Source organism: Orycteropus afer, unplaced genomic scaffold (assembly GCF_000298275.1).
Source record: "Orycteropus afer afer isolate SDZICR_OR568_19922 unplaced genomic scaffold, OryAfe1.0 scaffold00339, whole genome shotgun sequence".
Taxonomy (NCBI): Eukaryota; Metazoa; Chordata; class Mammalia; order Tubulidentata; family Orycteropodidae; genus Orycteropus; species Orycteropus afer.
Genome location: NW_006921926.1, coordinates 1,462,478 through 1,483,716, shown reverse-complemented (window position 1 = coordinate 1,483,716; position 21,239 = coordinate 1,462,478). Strand labels below are relative to the sequence as shown.

At 38.5% G+C, this 21,239-nt stretch overlaps 1 protein-coding gene across 1 annotated transcript in view; it reads right to left on the bottom strand.

The window, feature by feature from the left end:
• The window catches only part of LGR5 (leucine rich repeat containing G protein-coupled receptor 5), a 184,130-nt gene that overhangs the window by 109,321 nt on the left and 53,570 nt on the right, over window positions 1-21,239 (bottom strand). Inside the window, exon 2 of the mRNA XM_007952455.2 lies at window positions 6,987-7,058. Within this exon, the coding sequence (XP_007950646.1) occupies window positions 6,987-7,058 (72 nt within the window). The remainder of the gene's footprint in view (window positions 1-6,986; window positions 7,059-21,239) is intronic.

Sequence of the window (21,239 nt, the reverse complement as noted above, 5' to 3'; positions counted from 1 at the left end):
TTCCTTTTAGGTGTATGGATATTATCCTGTCACTGACAGCATTGTACTTCAGGACAGATCTTGAAACATCCTTTGTGATGATGAATGTCACGCCATTCCTCTTCAAACTATCATTACCGGCATAGTAGGTCATATGGTTGTCTGATTCAAAATGGCCAAAACCAGTCCATTTCAGCTCACTAATGCTGAGGATATCAATATTTATGCATTCCATTTCATTTTTGATAACTTCCATTTTTCCTTGATTCATACTTAGTCCATTCCATGTTCCAATGATTAATGGATGTCTGCAGCTCTCTCTCTTCAATTTGAGTGGTGCCACATCAGCAAATGGAGGTCTCGAAAGCTTTACCTTATCCATAGGAGTAAGGATGGGTTTACTCAGCTGATGCAGCTCTTTCCTATTCCTATTTTGAGAGCCTTCTAACCTAACCGAACTATTCATAAAGTTGTACGGTAACGTATCAAACAGTGTTTCTTTGCTATTCATAATGTTTTCCCTGACCAATTCTTTGAGAAGTGGATGGCCTCTTCCTTCTTCTAATCTGTCTCAGTCTGTAAGCTGGGCTGACACCTGTGCAGCACGTGCATCCCGCTGGGTTTGAAACACCAGTGGTTCAGCCTCAAAACTCACATCAACATTGTCTCCCTATTGGAAACCTCTCATCCCACCCTTACCTGGGTCCCTGCAGCTGACTCCTCTGTCCGGGTTCCTGGGCATTTTAATCCCCTTTCTCCTGTTCTCCTGCCCTGCTGCTTTGGGTGTGCCTGAGTTCCCTCTACTCACCTGGATCCCTGTGGCTGACTGCTCCTCTGTCTGGGTTCCTGGATCTTTAATCCCCTTTCTTCCATTCTCCCACCCTGCTGCTTTGGGCGTACCTGAGTTCCCTCTCCTCACCTGGATCCCTATGGCTGACTACTCCTCTGTCCTGGTTCCTGGCTTTTAATCCCCTTTCTCCTGCTCTCTCACCCTGCGGCTTTGGGTGTGCCTGAGTTCCCTCTCCTCACCTGGATCCCTGTGGCTGACTGAAAGATTTACCATCTTGGAAATGCAAAATGGGTCTGTATTAGTTGGAATCATCTCAATGACAATGAGTTTGGTTTTGGTTATGTAACGAAGACACTCTGTAGCATAACTCTGTTATTTACTCTCCATCTAAGCCATGTTTGTGTTCTTCATTGCTCTTGCAAAATTAATGAAATCTAGGAAATGGCTATATTTTATAGGAGTTGGGGGTGAGGGAGAAAGGAATACTAAGAAAAGAAACAAGGAGGAGGCAGAGAGGTAGGAAAAGAATTGTCAGGAAAAACACTAGGAAAAAAGAGTTTCAAGGATCAGCACTGATGATCAAGTGCCTGGTCTCTGGGGACAGCAGGCCGAGCATTGTGATGAGGCCAATGGGCATGAAGATTATGCATGGGCACAAACGTGTTCTCATTTTACTAACAAAACTCAATATCTGAGTTATCGTTTATCAAAGTCCTTTCATCATTGTTTCATGTGCTCCTCAGAGAAATTGCCAAAGACAAGCAGGACAGCTCTCACCATTTTTTCAGCAACAGGGTGAGAATGTAAAAGTAATAAGCATAGATTGTGCTTTCAGGAAGTTTGGTGGTAACTCTCATTACAAATTTCATCTGCAAGAATAGATATCTACTATTTATATAGAGATTCTTCAAGGCCAACCATAATATGAGCAAACAGTTCCAGGGAACAATAGTAACTTAAAAACAGACCTCCCTAGAGCTTCTCATGTTTCCTTCCTACACTGAGTATTTGGTTCCAATAGCACAAGAATCTGGGAAGATTTTAAAATGCTACTCTGAAGTAAAGGCCTTTAGCTTAGACTGTTCAAATGGTAATAATTCATTCCTCTCCCCTTCCCTGGTTTTATCAAGCTAACAATCTAGGTTTAATGTAACTTGTAGATGTCAGCAGTACGCACCAGCCACCAGCTGCCATTAGGTCCTAACATCTGAACCACACTCTTTGATAGACCAAATGTGGGATCTTTTATTTGTCCACATAGCAAGCATTAACATGAAGTCCCTACGAGAACTGAATAAATATAACTGAGAGGACACCAGATACTACTGGCGAGAAATGTGATGATTTCTTAGGACGTTAAAACTTGATAAAGTTCTGCAATGATTGCCTACACTCATTAAAGCCCAGAGTTGGCAATAGCTTTTCCTTCACAAATCTCAAATCCTTGGGGTTCCCTCGAAATCTAGTTCATGAAATAGGAAAGAGGGCGGTATCTCCTTGAAAGTGTTTTGGTTTTACTAATACATCTCAGTGTGTGAATTACAGTTACCAGAGTTCTCCTCATCATTTTATTTGATCCTCAGAAACATCTCCAAAGTCAGGCAGGAGAGCCTGCACCATTATCCCCTGAGGCCCAGTGACGCTGAATTGATTATCAGGTAGTAACTGGCAGAGCTAGCATGGGAGTCCTGGGCTTCTGGCTCGGGTCTCTTCTCCCTGCACGGCACAGCCTCACCAGGCTCAGAATAATTTTGTTTTGTTTTGCAAAAAAGAAAATCTCCCTTTCTCTTTGCGCTATCACATTGCCACTAGCAGGACATTTGGTCTGTGTATGACTAGTGAACTTGTGGGAGTCATAAAAAAATAATGAATAATGACTACAGAACAAATCCTGAACGTGCCAAAACATGTGGGCCAGGTAGTAAGTGTTTTAGAATGCCAGCAACGAGAAAGGGAGACCATTAATTATTGTGGTGTTTCTTCTTCTTTATGCTTGTTCCAGATAGTTACTTTATGCAGGGTTATGATTGGTTTTTAAACATTAAACCAGTGGTTATCTTTGGGGATTTATTGATTCCTGCACAATGTTGAACTATGTGGCCTTTTTAAAGCCCTAAGGATGGATGAGGGATGAACCATGGCTGCCCACATTGCTTATAGCCTGGTTAAATTGATCAAACTAGGAAAATGATAAATTGTGTAATAAGAGCTAAAGGGAAAGTGGCTACTTGGCTTTATTAACAATGATTTTTAAAAATTGAGTTTTGTTGTAAGTTTTTTTTTTAATTAATATTATTACTGATAGCATCAGGAGTAGTTTTCAATATGTTGTATAAAGAGATAAAGCATAAAGGAGAGTTTAATAAACTGAATTAAAGACTTTAAGCTTTCAGAAAGTGCCCTAATGTTACAAAAGACACCCACATACAGTAACAGGTAACTAAACATCTATATTTTACTATATAGATGGTCATATGTTAGCTCAAGTAAAATACTACATAAAACATGATGTTTAAGTATATGTATTTGTATGTAAAAATACTAACTTAAGTTTGGTACCTATTGAGCCTAGATTGTACTTAGACTGGTGAAATTCTACACCTGAAAATCCTGATGATACTTTTCTCACAGCCAACATACTTTGTTAGTGAATTAATAACTTGAATACTCAGTCTATCTCCCTTTCTGGGTAGATAGCTGTTCCCTTATTTCTCTCTTTCTCTTTCTTTCATTCTCTACACATACACAGCCATAATAGGAGCCCAGGTGGATGAATAATTAAGTGCTCAGCTGCTTACAGAAAGGTTGGCAGTTCAAACCTACTCAGTGACTTTATGGGAGAAAGACTTGATGATCTGCTCCCATAATGATTACACCCTAGAAAACCCTGTGGGGCAGTTCTATTCTGTCAAATGGGTCGCTAGGAGTTGAAATAGACTTAACAGTACCAAACAACACAGCAACATGCATACACATCCATCATTACTCAACTGTTTAAACAATATTTAAAAACTTTCCAATCTGAGCAAATCACTGTACTAGTACTATGGTGGAGGTAGGGGGCAGGGAGTGGGGAAGCACAGATGAACCATGCACAATTACTAACCTTCCCTCCACTTTCAGAGGACAGCTTTGAAAGTGGGTTTGAATCTTAGTTTTGATTTGTGTTTGAATGTTAGCTCTGGTAGACTCTACTATCTTGACTAAGTTCCTTGTTTTCTGTGTCTCAGTTTTCTTATCTGTGAACTGAGTATAATAATAATATCTACTTCTATAGGATTGTTGGGAGTTCTGGTGGTGTAGTGCCTAAGGCATTTGACTGCTAACCAGAAGGCTGGGCAGTTCAAACCCACCAGCCACTCCTCGGAAGAAAGATTGGGCAATCTACTTCCATAGAGATACTGCCTCAGAAACCCAAGGAGGGGGTCACTATGAGTTGAATCGACTGGATGGCAGTGAGTTTTTTTTTTTTTTTATAGGTTTTTTAAGAAGATTTAGTGAGCTAATGTGTGTAAAGCACTTTGAAGAGTGTCTGGTTCAGAGCAAGATACTGTTTTGTTATTATAGTTATATTATTATTGAGAAGATATTATAGTAGAAGAGAATAGAGACTTAATCACAGGTAAGTCTAATAAAAAGCAACTAGTGACATAATAAAGGCATAATCAAAAGAGTATTTAGCCTTGAGAACAAAGGAACAAACTAGAGTTAATAATTTTTCCAGATTCTATAAATACTATCCCTTTTTGTCATTAAATGAATAATGATGTCTTCAAAACCTCAGTTAAACGCAACACAGAATTATATATGGGAAAGCAGTCTTGCTTTTAAATTTAGCAAGTTGGCCAGCTCAGCAAAGGAGATTCCAGAACAGAATGAGAAAAGAAAATGAATAGCCTTTAAAGTCTCCTCTTTCTGAAATTCTGTGATTCCACTGTCAAAATATCTTAATGGGATATGCAGAGAGATAAAAATAAGATGTTATAGAAAAACAGCATTTTTTATTGATAGTTTCTCCCTTTCCCGCCTGATTTTTCTCAATTATCTCTTGAGAAGCTGGCCTTGGAATAGAATTAGCATTCACCTCATAAGGAAAGAGGAGCTATTTTGAGTAAGTTGGAGGAACTCTACTAAACAAAGTTCTTGGGGAAGTGAAAAGAGCTCTGCTGGCACTGTGGTTAAAGCATTGGGCTGTGAACCAAAAGTTGCTGGTTCAAATACACCAGCTGCTTGCTCCACAGGAGAAAGATGAGGCAATCTGCTTCCATAAAGATTTATGGACTTGGAGACCCTGTGGGGCAATTGTGCTCTGTCCTATAGGGTCATTATGAGTCAGAATCGACTTGATGGTACTGTGTTTGGGCTTGGGGATGTGAATTATTTGTTGATTCAGTCTGTGGCCTAAAGTTGAGGTTTGTGTTGGAGGGAAGGGGGAGGCTTTCCCCACAGAATTTTATAAAGAAATTAAAAAGAAATTGGTAATCTATACTTGGGAATATAGTGGTAAAGAGGACTAAGTATTATATATTAATTTGTGGTGGGGAAAAGAGAATGAGAAGTAAATAAGGAAAAAACAAAACAAAAAAAACCGTGATGTTTAAAATTATTGACTGTCTCATTAGTCTTTCCCTAACGCAGTTAATGCAGTTACAGCATGTATGAGAAGCTCCTTTGCTCTATTTTGCCTTCTCATTCATTCATCAAAAAGTTACTATATTTTTACCTACCAGTTGTGACTAAGACAGATACGGTTGGTCCCAGCCATTATGAATGTTAAATTCCAGCAATGGAAAGAGCCAGAGACAGAAGAGAAAGAAGAGAAACGTAGACAACCCAGAGTGAAAACTCATTCCCTGAATGTTGAAACCTTATTGTACAGTCTCAGAATCTTAAGATTTCTTGCCATACCCCTTGATAACAATTTTGGCACGTTCAACTGATTCTAGTAGTAAAACAATAGTATTTCTTAAAAATATAATGTCATCAAAAATAATTCTAGATAAAACTCCTGGTGATCCAATGTGTGCAGAGTTGAACTGCACCTTAAGGTTTACAGGGTTGTGAACTTCTGGAAGTAGATCAACTAGTTTGTCTTCTGAGGTGCCTCTGGTAGGTTTGAACAGACAGACTTTCAGCTAGTAGAGGAGCACTTAACCATTTGCATCACACAGAGACTCCAGATAAAACTCTATAGAGTTTAAAACTCTAACATTCTCTAGACATTTGAGAATATTATCCTCTTGGAAAAAATAATCAATGTAATGGAATTTGGTTACGAGGGAACATTCTTTCTGCCTCCCATGGTGGATCATGTGGTGCATCAACAATTTAAATTACTCCCTCAATTGGACCCTGAATTTAGGATTAAAAAGGAACCATTTTCAAAAGAGGTCATTGCCTAAACAATTCCTTTAATCAACAGTCAGAGGATTTATTCAACTGATGGTGCCAAACTTGCTTCGCGAGTACCATGATGGTGCATCATTTCCTCAGCCACCGTCACTCAAAGGCTAAGAGAATCAAACACAGTTTTAAATGCAGATTTTGGGTTCTTTTTCATCTTCTGGAAAGTGATTACTAGACTTAATCAAGATTCCTCTGTATCATTAACTAATTTTAGTTTCCTCCTTTTTATTTTTAAATTTTTTTACAGTGAGTTTGGGAGAGCCCAGTCTTAAGTTCTCTGTGGATTTCATATTTTCCTGTTCAAGCCTTGAGGGAGGCTAAATTTAAAAATAGGGAAATAGTAATTAAAGGTGATTAGGACGAGAAATTTTGGTGCTAGGAAATATGGGCTCAATTTTCTTTGTCACAAGCTGTACCAAGAAGCAGTTTTTGGTTTTGATTATAGCATTACTTGCTATTTTAATAAACATGAACCAGTACTCAAACTTTAATATCCTGCTGCTTTAACTATTTCCAAAGAGCTATCCAGTTCTTTTAAACAGCCTTTGTTTTAAAATTTTAATTTGTTTGGCACAGTCTCACCTTAGAAAGTTGTAGCCTCATGGTAAACTCTTTTATAAGTTGATTTCCAGAATCATAAGCAGTTTTTCTTTTCCCCCACCCCCCACTAAGTGTTTCCTCATGTGCCAATATTGTTGGTGCTGACAGCTTCCCTGTCTTGTTTTATCTGGTTCCCACAGTAAGTATGAGACACAAACACAAGAATGTGTCCAGTGTTGACTCGACACATCAAGACTGCGGTGATACTTACAACTCCTCTAGGAAGCGGAGACTGTGCAGGGGATTCAGGGGCAGCTGACTGATGTTGTTCATACTGAGGTCCCTGGAGAGGAAAACAGACAGCGTGTGAGGAGCGGCAGATGCCACCACAAGGAAATCCAGCTGTTCGATTCACACATTTTCAAGCAATGCAATCGAATGGATGCATTCCTTAGCTTGACAAATGACTTGCTATTTTGCATCTTAAATATATTCCTCTCCTCCCACCTCACCTCCCCACCGTCCCAACATTCAACATTATGGCTTTCTATCAAATTCAAGACTCTAAGAGGAGCTTGTATGAAATTCAAAATGATTTAGACCATTCATGCAAACAGTTGTAATCCTTCATGTTTAAAATTATGTGAGTAGGACAGTAGGGGAAACAGACGTAACTCTAGTCATAACTCAACTTTGTATCTTGCATTAAATTTTGTGACAAAAAGAAATATCTACACCATGTAACTCTGGAAGTCTTATTTCTCTGGGACGTTAAGCACCTTGTAAAAACAAATGTTTTGATTCAAAGAAATTTAAAAAAGCAAAACAAAACAAGACAAAAATCTATTCCCTCCTTCTAACATGTTCCTTTTGCAGGTTCTCGGATTGCATTAAATAAGTGAAATGAACCATAAAACAAGGGTGTAATGTGATCCTGCTCTGTAGCACACTTCCTGCTGGGCCTGCACAGTAGTTCCTGGCACAGGAAACGACAAGCCGCTGTGGGCAGAACTCAATCAATTTTTGTTCTAAGCAAAACTTTGTGTAATTAGATTTTAGTCAAATTTTACTTTTCTATTTCTTTACCGTCTTTCACATAATCCTCCAGCATCACTGTATGCCATTTGTATCTCACAAACCAAAAGACTGACTGATGGTTAGATTCTAGTCCAGACCAGCTCAGACTTTTATACACTCAGCTAAAGGTTGACTTAAAACACGAGTTGTTGCTGAAACTCAAAGATTCAGAACTAATGCCATTGTAATCCCAGACCAGGTCTAAAAGCAAACCAAATCTGTTGCTGTCAGTTGATTCTGAAGTATGGACGCCATGTCATACAGGATAGAACAGCTCCACAGGGTTTTCTTGGCTGTAATCTTTACAGAAACAGATTGCCAGGCCTTTCTTCTGTGGTGCTGCTGAGTAGAGTCAAACCGTCAACTTTTAGGTCAGTTGTTGTTGTTATGTGCCGTCAAGTCGGCCCCGACTCATAGCGACCCGTCCTTGGGTTTCCGAGGCGGTATCACTGAGGAAGTAGATTGCCCCACCTTCCTTCCGAGGAGTGGCTGGTGGGTTTGAACCACCAGCCTTCTGGTTAGCAGTCAAGTGCCTCAGGTAGTACTCTACTAGAGCTCCTTTTAGGTCAGTAGTCAAGTGAAAACCAAGGACCAGGTCTATAAACCTAAAATTTATTTCTTGGTAAGACAGTGAATTTCTTTTAAATCTGAATTGTACTTGTTATTGAAGTGGGCACACCGTTGCTGATTTCAGCATGGTAGCTTGGGTCCTTCAACAAATATTAGCTTTTAATCAGTGATTCTAAGAGTTGAGGAATCATTTATTCTTGGTATTTACAAAGACACAAGCACGTGCAAGCAATATATATTTTGTGGGGGGATGGTTAAAAAAACAGATTTACTGTTAACTTTATTATTTATTAGTGAATAATAATGCAGCTATTCTAAATGCTAAGATGCTATATTCTCAAACTGAAACTAAAAATCTCAAATATATGGGCTAAAAAAAGATTTATATTATCTGTGTTTTTAAAAATCTAGATTTTTCTAGCATTTTCTAGGAATAAAAAAATAAAACAGTTGCCATCAAGTCTGTTCTGACTCGTGGTGATGCCCTGTGCTCCAGAGTAGAACTGTGCTCCACGGTTTTCATGGCTGTGTCCTTTTAGAAGCAAATCACCAGGTCTTTCTTCCAAGGTACCTTAGGTGAGTTCAAACTGCTAACCTTTCAGTTAGCAGCCAAGTGCTTAACTGTTTGCATCATTCAAAGACTCTTCACAGTAACTATACAATCTCTGCAAAGACTTGCTATTTCTCAAGGATATTCACTTATTTTTATGGATACCCCATAAATTTCCTAAAAAGATCGAATGGTTTTCTTTTGGAGCATACTTAGTCATAACCTAGATCAAACTAGTGTAGACAAGAGAGTTAACATTGATAGCACTGACTTTTCTCTCCTCTAATATTTTCCTGTGTGATATGCAAATAAGTTTAAGACACATGCTTATCTTTATGTGCAGAACAGGAATATTTATATTTTGAGGAGATTTATAAGCATGTTAATATTCAGTACCTTATTCCAGGCAACAGGAAGTGAAGTTTATATAAGCATTCGTTCTCAGGGTTCCCAATGGAACGTTTTTAATGGTGGAGGAGCCTAAAGCCATTTGCTGTCCAGTTAATTCCCACTCATAGCAACCCTATGGAACACAGCAGAACTTTGCCATACAGTTTCCAAGGCTGTAATCTGTATGGAAGCAGACTGCCACATCTTTCTTCTACAGAGTGGTGGGTTTGAACAGCTGACATTTTGGTTAAAAGTTGAGCTTTTAACCACTCTGCCACCAGAAAAAGTGTAGGCATTGTTAGGCTAAAGTGTCTCAGGTTTGAATTCTGGCTTCTCTACTCACCATCTTGGGGAAATTAACTAGTTAACTCCCTTGCACCAGCTTCCTCATTTTCAAACAAGGATGTCTTTATGTTAATAGTTTGAAACTCTGTGATTAAGTGTTTCCAATCAGAAGGGTATACTCTTCTTTTTCTTCTGGAAAGGGAGACTACCTCCCTTTTCCAACAGGAATTAGTAACTATGGACATTTTATATTGAAATTTCTCTTACAAGATGGGCTTCTTTGCTTTTTATAACTTTTATTGATTGTTTACCAACTCAGGCTATTTTCTTTTAAAGAGTTTCTAGCAACACATATAAACTTACATGAGAAAATAACAAGACTCTAAGATAACATGACAGTTCAAACCCACCAGCCACTCCTTGGAAGGAAGGCTGGGCAATCTACTTCTGTAGTGATACTGCTTCCAAAACCCAAGGAGGGACTCTATGAGTCAGATCCCACTCTACTGCAATGAGTTTTTAGAAGATAACATGAAATAGAATGTTAAACTATAAATTGGAGTGAATTTTAATACTTTCTAAAGGTGAAAAGTAATTAGTCTGCCTTCGCTTTTTCCTTTCTGCATTCAGTTTATGTACTGATGCACAAATGCAGCAGTGGTGGAAAACTAATTTTTTAAAATTTCTAACTTTCTGTGAACTTATACTTTTATAAAATAGAGTAAAAAGTAATTACTAGAAAAACCAAAACCAAAACCAAACTCAATGCTGTCAAGTCGATTTTGACTCATAGCGACCCCTCCTTGGGTTTCTGAGGCGGTGTCACTACGGAAGTAGATTGCCCAATCATCCTTCTGAGGAGTGGCTGGTGGGTTTGAACCACCAGCCTTCTGGTTAGCAGTCAAATGCCTTAGGCATTATACCACCAGAGCTCCTAATTACTAGAAAAGTGAAAGAAAAATAAAGAGATATACAAAACACAAGCACCAATATTTTATTTTTCGATTCAGCAGAGACTGTCAAATTGACTCTGAAATATTCTAAATCTTTACTGTCAGATTCTTATCTTTTGTGGACTGGGAAAAAAAAACATCATCACCCAGGTTGAGTTCTCAGGCCACTCTTTGGTTTGGTCTTCTGTCTTCATGTCAAGAAGGGAGAGGCTTAAATTACTTTTAGCTTGCTCTACTTTGAGTTAAAAATCCACAAAAGGTAAGAATTTGGTTGGGCAATCTACTTCTGTAGTGATACCACCTTGGGAACCCAAGGAGGGTTCTCTAGGAGTAGGGTCTGACTCAACGGCACATAACAACAACAACTACTTTGAGTTAAAAACAATAGAATGAGAGAATGTTTAACAGCTAGAGATGATTTGCACTCACTGTGCAAAGATGGTAATTTACATAGATTAGGAAGGCAAACCTTCAAACTAATTCTTCCCAGTTTAGTTATGGCCCACCAAGCAAAATTGGAATGGGCCCGAATCTACTTCCCTAGTGATACCACCTGGAAAATCCAAAGAGGGGTTACTATGAGTTGGATCCCACTCAAAGGGCAGTGAGGTTTTGTTGGTTTTTTTTTTTTTTTTTTTATGGAAAGAGAAGCAGAACAGGAAAAATTACAGGTTGGTGCCCTGCTAGAAACTTAATCTCCCTCTTAGAAAACAAGGGCTACGTATGTATTGCATGGCAACCAAATTTTTTGACCGGCAGAGTCAAAACAGTGGTGCCCCATTCAAAGATGGTGCCTGACAATGCTACTTTGAATGGTGTGTTGTGCTCTACAGTTCTGACAAAAATCCAATCTCCCACGTGAGGCTTCTGAGGGGGTCACTACATCTCTTCCAAGCCTCCCATTGTAGGGCTTTGACTCATAATTTTTCCTGTTCTGATTATCATTTAGGAGCTCTGGTGGCGTGGTGCCTAAGGCATTTGACTGCTAACCAGAAGACTGGTGGTTCAAACCCATCAGCCACTCCTCAAAAGGAAGAGAGAGCAATCTACTTCCGTAGAGATACTGCCTTGGAAACCCAAGGAGGGGTCGCTATGAGTCAGAACCGACTTGACGGCAATGAGTTTGTTTATTAATTTACCATTTTGCTTCACCCAAATTTTAAAAATTGTGGTCTGTTCCGATTTCACTGTGTGGGCCATGACTGAAACTCTTTGAAGCCCTGGAGGACAGTGAGGTTCAGAGAAGAGAGATGGTTTCCAAGTTATAGTGCAGAATTTAGTGGAAAGCCCCAGGGCTGGAACCTAGGTCTCTCCTTGCCCTAGAATTTTGATTTTCCTCTTTTTGAACCTTATTACTGTCTGTAAACTATTCATCTTCTGATTTTTACATAATTTTTAAGCTTTTCTTTTTATTTTCCTATTTGCGTTTGGTCTTTTTGACCATTGGAACACATATAACCTTAGCAGCAAATGAATGGTCTTAAAAGAACTTCCAAGCCTGTGGATTATTTACTTTTTAAATTATTATTTTCAAGTTCTCGTATTCCTATCTCTGTTTTGCCTGTGATTCAGTTTCCTAAAATCAGTGAAACTACATAATGAATTTCTTTAATTTTTCATCTTTTACAAGGATGTTGAAATTAATTTTGAAGAGCTATGTAAAAAAAAAATTGTAAGTGTGATTAAACAGTCAAATAGGTTATACCATTATGGCTTCTGACCCAGTTCTTGTCTATGCTGTTAATGGTCATGTCTAGAAATCTAGAACCAGTGTTGCAAATTTCTATGGGAGCCATCAGCTACACATTGGAATCAACTGATGATCTTTGGAAAAACTACAGATACCAAAGTCCCAATCTTAGTGTTTCTGAATCACTTAGTCCAGTCTGGCATTGGGATTTTAAAAAGCTTCTTAGATAGTGTTCAGCCAAGGCTGAGAAACACTGCACAGGAACAACTCTTTCTAAATTTCTAGGCCAGTTCTCAGAGCTCTACAACTCACTCAAAACTGAGGAGGCTTAAGATTCAAAGGGACCTTGGGTGCAAATGGTTAACGCATTTTGGCTGCCAACTGACAGTTTGGAGATTTGAGCCCACTAGAGAGAGGTACCTCAAAAGAAAGCCCTGGTGACTGGCTTCCAAAAAAATCAGCCAATGAAAACCCAATGGAGCACAGTTATACTCTGACAACATAAGGTCACCATGATTTGGAATCAACTCAGTGGCAGCCGGACTGGTAAGATGATTCGAGGTACTATTTCCTACGGGTAAAGGACTCCATTCAAGTAGAAAATCTTTCCCTTGAAATATTTTTGTTCCTTGAATCTCTGTTTTCTTCCTTCATTTGACAAATATCAGTTGAACATTAATTGTGGGCAAGTCTTACTCTAGGAATGCACTGGATAATAAATCTGAATCATCCTCAACTTCTCTTTTTCCTTCAGTCCCTACAGCCATAAGCCATCTATTGTTACCTCTACTACTGAGTTTGTTTCTGGATCTGACCTCTCTTCTTCTTTTGGCTGCCGCCTTTGGCCAGGGGCTTATCATGCTGATAACTTCTCTGTTCCTCATGCTTTACTGGTCTCCTCAGGCTAGGCTATCTTCTAGACTAAGGCCTGAGAAGTTGCCCTCAAAAATCCATCTGATCATGTCACACCCCTTAGAGTCACTGATAGCCAATAAGAAAGGAACCTCCTCAGGCTAATTATTTAGAAAAGTGCTTACTGTCTGGAGCAGCAGCTGAAACGCTCCCTCCCTTACACTGAAGCAGGGAAAATAACCTAGCAAGCAGATTTAGCCTGGAGTTCAGCCCCCACAGAGGAGCTGTTGTGCAGGGCACAAGTTGCACAGCAGAGCCATATGGTGCAGCCTTGGGTTCCCTGTCAGAGAACTTCTTCTTGCTCCAGGCCTCTTAGAGGAAGTGATGCTCAAACTCCTTACCCTCTTAGAGATGATGCCCAAACTCCTTGGATTCTTCACAACTTGGTTGTGTTATGCTTCTAGCTTGATCTGATGTCGTTTTCCTCTATGCATTGTGGGCTTCATTTACACTGAAATACTTTTTGCATTTGTATTTATATTTGTGTTTCTCTTTTGTGGAGTGTATTGTTGTTGTTAGATGCCATTGAGTTGGTTCAGACTCATAGTGATCTCATGTATAATAGAACAGGTGTTGCCCAGTCCTACACCATACCCATAATATTTGGTATGTTTGAGTTTATTGTTGTGGCTATTGTATCAATCCAACTCATTAAAAGTTTCCCTCATTTTTGCTGATCTTCTACTTTACCAACCATGATGTTCATTTCTAGCAACTGCTTTTTCCTGATGACATGTTCAAAGCAAATGAGACAAAGTTTCACCATCTTTGCTTCCAAGAACCATTCCTGTTGTATTTCTTCCAAGATGGATTTGTTTGTTCCTCTAGAAGTCAATAATATGTTCAATAGTCTTCCCAATATCAAACTTCAAATGTATAAAGTCTTCTGTCTTCCTTTTTCATGTCTAGCTTTCCCATGCATGGGAAGTAATTGAAAGACCATGACTTGGGTAAAGTGTATCTTAGTCTTCAAAATGACATCTTTAAGGAATCCATTATCTTCTCCATTTCCAAATCATTACTCTTGCCGCTAACCCCCATTAAAGAGCTAGATCAACCAACCTCTGTGTTTCTGACACAAACTCCTAACTTTCTAGCTTGGTTGTTCTCTATTTCAATCTCCAGTCCTTTGGTACTTCTATGTTCTCCCTATGGATAAACTTTGTCTTGCCCAGCAATGTAGCTTAGATCACCTAGATCACTACCCTTAACTCCCTAGCTTCTTGCCTTCCATTTCACTCTCCTAGCAAAACTCTAGCTCTGGAAAAACACCATGAGTCGTCTTCTTTGTTACTATCCCAGGGTACTGAGATAATGAGTGCTACTAGAAAAGAAAAACTCACACAGGTGCACATTCCAAAACCAAAACCAAACTTACTGCTGTTGAATCGGATCTGACTCATAGTGACCCCTCCTTGGGTTTCTGAGGCAGTATCACTACAGAAGTAGATTGCCCAACCTTCCTTCCAAGGAGTGTCTGGTGGGTTTGAACCACCAGCCTTCTGGCTAGCAGTCAAATGCCTTAGGCACTATGCCACTTTGTCTTCATGGGTTCTCAACACTGCTGCATATTCCTTTTATTTATTATTTGTTCAGCTTCCCTCCCTGCACTCAACCAGGCCCAGACAAATTGACACACAACTTAACTACCACAGGATATTACTATTAAACAAATTAACAAAACAACAATAACACAATAGTTTTTTCTTTAATCTTTGCTGCAACTATTTGCCAACTTTGCCAGACAAATATTATCTTCTTTAGCAACACAGTGCAATTTCTATTTATTCTAAATATGATCACTTTAAATTTGTCTTGGGAAAGTCATTAGCATTTAGCTGTTTGAGAAAATTTCTGCAAGATACCTATTGTTAACAAAAGATGCAGGTTGAAACCATTTCAGTACTACTTAACTGATCACTTTTCAAATATGCTTCTAGAGATAAGCCCTCATGTGAATTCAAAAGCAAAGGTGCAGGGTTGAGCAGCTTTTTGTGATAGCATGAATGATGTTATTTCTAGGTGCTTTTCTCAAGTTATTGCTTTTAACTCAAGAGCAATTTATTGTTTTAAAATATTTTTTTATTGAAATATAACATATATAGGAAAATGCATAAAATCCTAAGTGTCCAGCCTAATGAATTTTCACAACGTGAACACACGCTCATAACTAGCACAAATAAAAAAAATTGAACATTGCCATCAATTTAGAAGCCCTGTTGCATTCTCTTCCACTCACTACGTTCCCCTTCCCTGAAAATAGTGTTCTTCCTGACTACTAACATTTTTTATTAGTTTGGTTTATTTTTGAGCTTTATGTAAGTGGAATCATACAATTCATATTTTTTTTATGTGTGTCTGGGTTCTTTCACTTATTACTGTAATGAGCTTTATCTGTATCATTGCATATAGCAATAGTTTATTCTCTCTCAAATGCAATATAGTATTTAATTTGTTATTATACCACACTTAATTGATCCATTTAACCATTGATGGATATTTAGGTTGTGTTCAGTTTGTAGCTCTTAGGAATAGTGTTGCCATAAGCATTCTTAAACATGTGTTTTGTTAAGCAGATATGTGTGTGCAGTTCTACTGGGTATATATCTAGGAGCGGAATTGCTAGGTCTTACTGCATATGTATGTTCAGCTTTAACAGATATTGCCAAATAGTTTTGTAAAGTGGTTGTACCGATTCATATTCTTACCAATAGTGTTCGTGAATTCCAGTTGTTTCATATTCTCACCCAAATTGGTACATCATTTTTTATTTTCATCATTTTGGTGGGTGTAAATGGTATCTTATTGTGGTTTTTATTTGCATTTCCCTCATGCTAATAGAGTTGAACACCTTTTCATATGACTTTTGGCCATCAGAATATCCCTTTTTTGTGAAGTGACAGCAGAATGTATTATTTTTCATAATCTTCAAATTAGAAAGTAAAATTTATTTATAACAAGTGAAACTATAGATAGATATGTAAAGAAAAGGCTATTGATCTTTTCAGCCCTCGTCTAATCTTATTCCTCCTGTGATTTCAAAAGTATTCTTTCAAATAGTCAATAGCATAAAAGTTAGCATATGTATTCTGGAGCTATTCTGCCTTAGAGTGACTCCTGGTTCTGCTATTTCTTAGCTGAATAACCTTGAGAAATTGATTGTCATATCTCTATGCCTCATTTTCTTAATCTTTAAAATGGAGATAATAATACCTACTTCATAGAATTGTGAGAAGTAATTGAGCTAATATATGTAAAGTAACTAAAACAGTATCTGGCACATTATAAACACTACATATTATGCTGTCATTATTATTATTATTATTATACGGAATTTCTTAACTTTTTTCATATTATAACACTTGCCTGTATAGATGTATACGGCATAGAGTATATAGAGTAGAAAAATACAAGCTTATTGATGTTTATAGTACCTTGAAAAATCTTTTAAAAATTACAAGATAATTTAAAAAATGTTCAAAGACAGCTGGCTTATGTTCTACTCGTACATAATCAAATTAATACCAATTTCTTAATGCACATGTTGAAAAGACAAGGACTTAAGTAAAAGCTCAGTTGAAAATTTATACACTATCATTCTAATCTCAGTAAAAACAGTTATGTGACTAGACAGTCACCTGCCTTGTTTATCTTATGTCAATAATAACCAAAGAGGTAAATGTATTTATTTTGTGGAGGTCACTTACCTAGTAATCTCACATACTCAGAATACACTCCAAAATAGAGAAATAAGCAAGCAGGGAGCAAACCAAGCCAACAAACAAAACAGCAGCAAGCCATATCCTTTTTGAACAGCCAGAATCGAAGCCATAAGGTCCAAACGCACATGTTCATGAACTTTAATCGGAGGAAAAGATTCTAATCAGAAGGGAAGTATTCTTTATTTGGGAAGGCCTAACAAACTTGGCTTTTTTTTTTTTAAATCCACAGCAGCTAATTACCAGTGGATAGCAGACTCAACAAGGCTGACAATGAGGTGGGAAAACACTAAAGAACTAAAATGATGATAATAATTATAAAATATATAGGCCTTGGATCATTTAGCAAAATAGTTCTAAAAATCACAGAAACTGTCAAAGGCAACCATTATACTCCCCTAAACCCTCCATGTTAGTGTAATGATTTACAAACTCGAAAGAACTATTGTGGTAGTTAAATTGTGACAAGTTGGCTGGGCAGCTGGATGTAGTTATTCCCCATGATGAGACCGGTAATCAACTGTATGGTGGAAGTTACTGGAGTAGCTGACTAGCTGCCTTAGGGATGTGGTCTGCTTCCAGTATATATGAAGACAGCTTTGAGAAAGGTCTCTGAGCTTTTTGGCATGCTTGGACCTTGCATGTACCTGAGTCTTCATTCAGCAGCTTGCCATGTTTCCTGCTGATCATGGGACTCTCTGGACTTGAACAAGTGGTCTGCCATGTTGTTTGGTAATCTCATGACTGTGCCATTTTACTTGTCGACCTTGGATTTGTCAGCCTCAGCAGCAGCAGCTGTCTAAATTAAGAGGCGCCTCCAGCACCAGTGGACTGGGAACAAGAGGTAGAGCTGAAGGTAAAGGTCAAGTGGCCTTTACCCAGCCCCTAGAGCCAGCACTTTGAACTCAGACTTCTAGTCTCCAAAACTGTAAGAGAATAAATTCTTGTTTATTAAAGCCATACATTTGTGGTATTTTCTGTTAGAATGGTGCTAGAGGACCAAAACAATTCTATAACCATCTAATGTTTAGTAGTTGTGGTGGCATTTAGTAGGAGTGACTAAGGCATTTGTCTGCTAATGTTTAATTATCTAGAAATAGCGTAAGGTTTTATCTTTACCTTTCTCTCTTTTCTCTGTACATTCTTCCTGGGCAATCTTATCTACGCACATGGAGTCAACATTGTGAATAATCTGAAACCTTGAACTTTTGCCTGAACTGAAAAAAAAAAAAAAAAAACCCAAAAGGGAGCTCTGGTGACGTAGTATCCAAGGCATTTGATTGTCAACCAGAAGGCTCATGAATCAACCCACCAGCTCCTTCTCAGAAGGAAGATGAGGCAATCTACTTCTGTAGAGATACCACTTTGGAAACCCAAGGAGGGGTTGCTATGGCTCAAATTGACTTGACAACAGTGAGTTGCCTGAACTACAGAACGTTATTTCTAACAGTTTCCCACACTTCTACATTTGATTAACCAATCAACAAATCCACTGCCATCAAATTGATTCTGACTCATAGAGACCCTTTAGGATAGAGTAGAACTGTCTCATGAGGTTTCCAAGGCTGTACATCTTTACAGAAGACTGCCACATTTCTGTCCTAAACAGTGGTTAGTAGGTTCAAACTATTGACCTTTTGGTAAGTAATTGAGTTCTTTAACCACTGTGCCATCAAGGTTCCTTCTGTTAACTATCCATTTACCTGAAACTCAACAATCTTAAATAGAGCTCATAATTTTCTCCCCATTCTCTAAGCCAGCATTTCCCTTTGGGTTTCCTCATCTTAATGGCATCAACCAAGCTAGAATCTTAAAGTTTATTTTTACATCATCTTATCACTTACCTTTGTTGTTGTTTTTATGTGCTGTTGAGTCAGATCTGACTCATAACGATCCCTCCTTGGGTTTCCAAAGCGGTATCACTATGGAAGTAGACTGCCCAACCTTCCTTCTGAGGAGTGGCTGGTGTGTTTGAACTGCCAGCCTTCTGGTTAGCAGTCAAGTGCCTTACGCACTACACTACCAGAGCTCCTTTATCCTCTTTTAAATGACCATTAGCATTATTGCTTATATTCGTGAAATGTTCCTGGAATAATTAATATTTATTTGTGCTAAGCACTTTACACACATTTACCTAATTAATCTTAATGAAGAAACAGAGTTACATAAAACTTAAATGGCTTGGGCAGGGTTACACAAGCAGTAAGTGGCAGTGTCAGAGTTTGAATCTTGTCCATCTGACTTCAAAGCTTGTGGGGTCAGCCCATGCTCTGATTTTCATTTTTTACTGCCATACTTAATTTCATGTCCAAATTTTTGCTTGATGTTTTTAACATTTAGAAGTACCAGATACCTAAGGAAATGCCACCGGGAAAATCTCCTGTCTACTTTCTGAACCTATTCATGCTTTTGTGGCATCTCTGGTTGCAATTATTTCTTGGACAGCCTCCTTGGAGTGACTTCTTATTGAGACCACTTCTCTGAGCCATCTTCTACTCTGCTTTTATTTCTCCTTTGGACTTCACTTATCAGGCCCTCCTTGGCTTCATGGTTCATTCTTTCTCTCAGTCCCAGATTTTGGAACCCAGGTCAGAAACCTGAGCTCCCCTTTGGGAGCTCAAGCAATTACATGGCCTCTTCATACAGATAGTCTCAGACCCATGATGTATTTGAGTTACCATGAACTGCACTTATGAACCATCTGTGTTTTTTTCTTTGTTTGTTACATCATTAGTAATATGTGCTACATACAATGTGTTGTTGTTGTTGTTAGGTGCCATCAAGTCGACTCCTACTCATAGCAACCCTGTGTACAACAGAAAGAAACACTGCCCAGTCCTGTGCCAGCCTCACAATCCTTGATATACCTGAGCCCATCATTGCAGCCACTGTGTCAATACATCTCATTGAGGGCCTTCCCCTTTCTCATTGACCCTCCATTTTACCAAACATGATATCCTTCTCCAGGGAGTGGTACCTTCTGACATGACCTAAGTATGTGAGATGAAGTCTGGCCATTCTTGCTCCCAAGCAGCATTCCAGCTGCACTTCTTCCAGGACAGATTTGTTCATTCGGTTCATGGTACTTTCAGTATTCTTTGCTAACCCCATAACTCAAAAGCATCAACTCTTCTTCAATCATTGTTATTCATTGTCTAGCTTTCACATGCATATTAGGAGATTGAGAATACCAGGGCTTCGGTTAGGAGCACTTTAGTCTTCAAAGAAATGTCTTTGCTTTTCAACACTTTAAAGAGGTCATTTGTAGCAGATTTCCCCAGTGCAATACGTCATCCAATTTCTTAACTGTTGCTTCCATTGGTATTGATTGTGGAAACAAGTAATAAGAAATTTTTGACAACTTCAATCTTATCTCCATTTATCATGCTGCTGCATATTGGTCCAGTTGTGAGGATATTCATTTTGTTTATATTGAGATGTAATCCATACTGTAGACTGTAGTCTTTAATCTTCATCAGTAAGTACTACAAGTCATCCTCACTGTCAGCAAGCAAAGTTGTATCATCTGCATATCACAGGTTGTTAATGAGTCTTTCTCCAATCCTGATGCCATATTCTTCTTCATATAGTCCAGTTTCTTGGATTAATTGCTCAGCATACAGATTGAGTAAGGATGGTAGAAGGACACAACCCAGTTACACTCCCTTCCTGATTTTAAACCATGCAGTATCCCTTGTTTTGTTCAAACGACAGCCTCCTGGTCTATGTACAGGTTCCTCATGAGCACAAAGAAATGTTCTGGAATTCCTACTCCTCTCAATGCTATCCATAATTTGTGATGATCAACATAATCGAATGCTTTTGCCTAGTCAAGAAAACACAAACAAACATCTGTCTGGTATTCTTTGCTTTCAGCCAAGATCCATCTGACATCAGCAGTGATATCCCTTGTTCTATGTCCTTTTCTGAATCCAGCTTTCATTTATGGAAGTTCTCTATCAATATACTGCTACATCGATTTTTGAATTAGCTTCAGCAGGATTTTACTTGTGTGTGATATTAATGATATTGTTCAATAATTTCCACATTCTGTGGGATCACCTTTCTTTGGAATGGGGACAATTATGGATGTCTTTTAGTCAGTTGGCCAGGTAGCTATCTTCCATATTTCTTGGCATAGATGAGTGAGTGCCTCCAGTGCAGCATCCATTTGTTGAAACAAAAAACGTGGTTCAATACTCAATGGGTATTCCGTCAATTCCTGGAGCCTTGTTTTTCTCCAATTCCTTCAGTGCAGCTTTGACTTCTTCCTTCAGTACCATTGGTTCTTGATCATATGCTCCCTCCTGAAATAGATGAACATTGACCAATTCTTTTTGGTACAGTGACTCTGTATATTCCTTCCATCTTCTTTTGA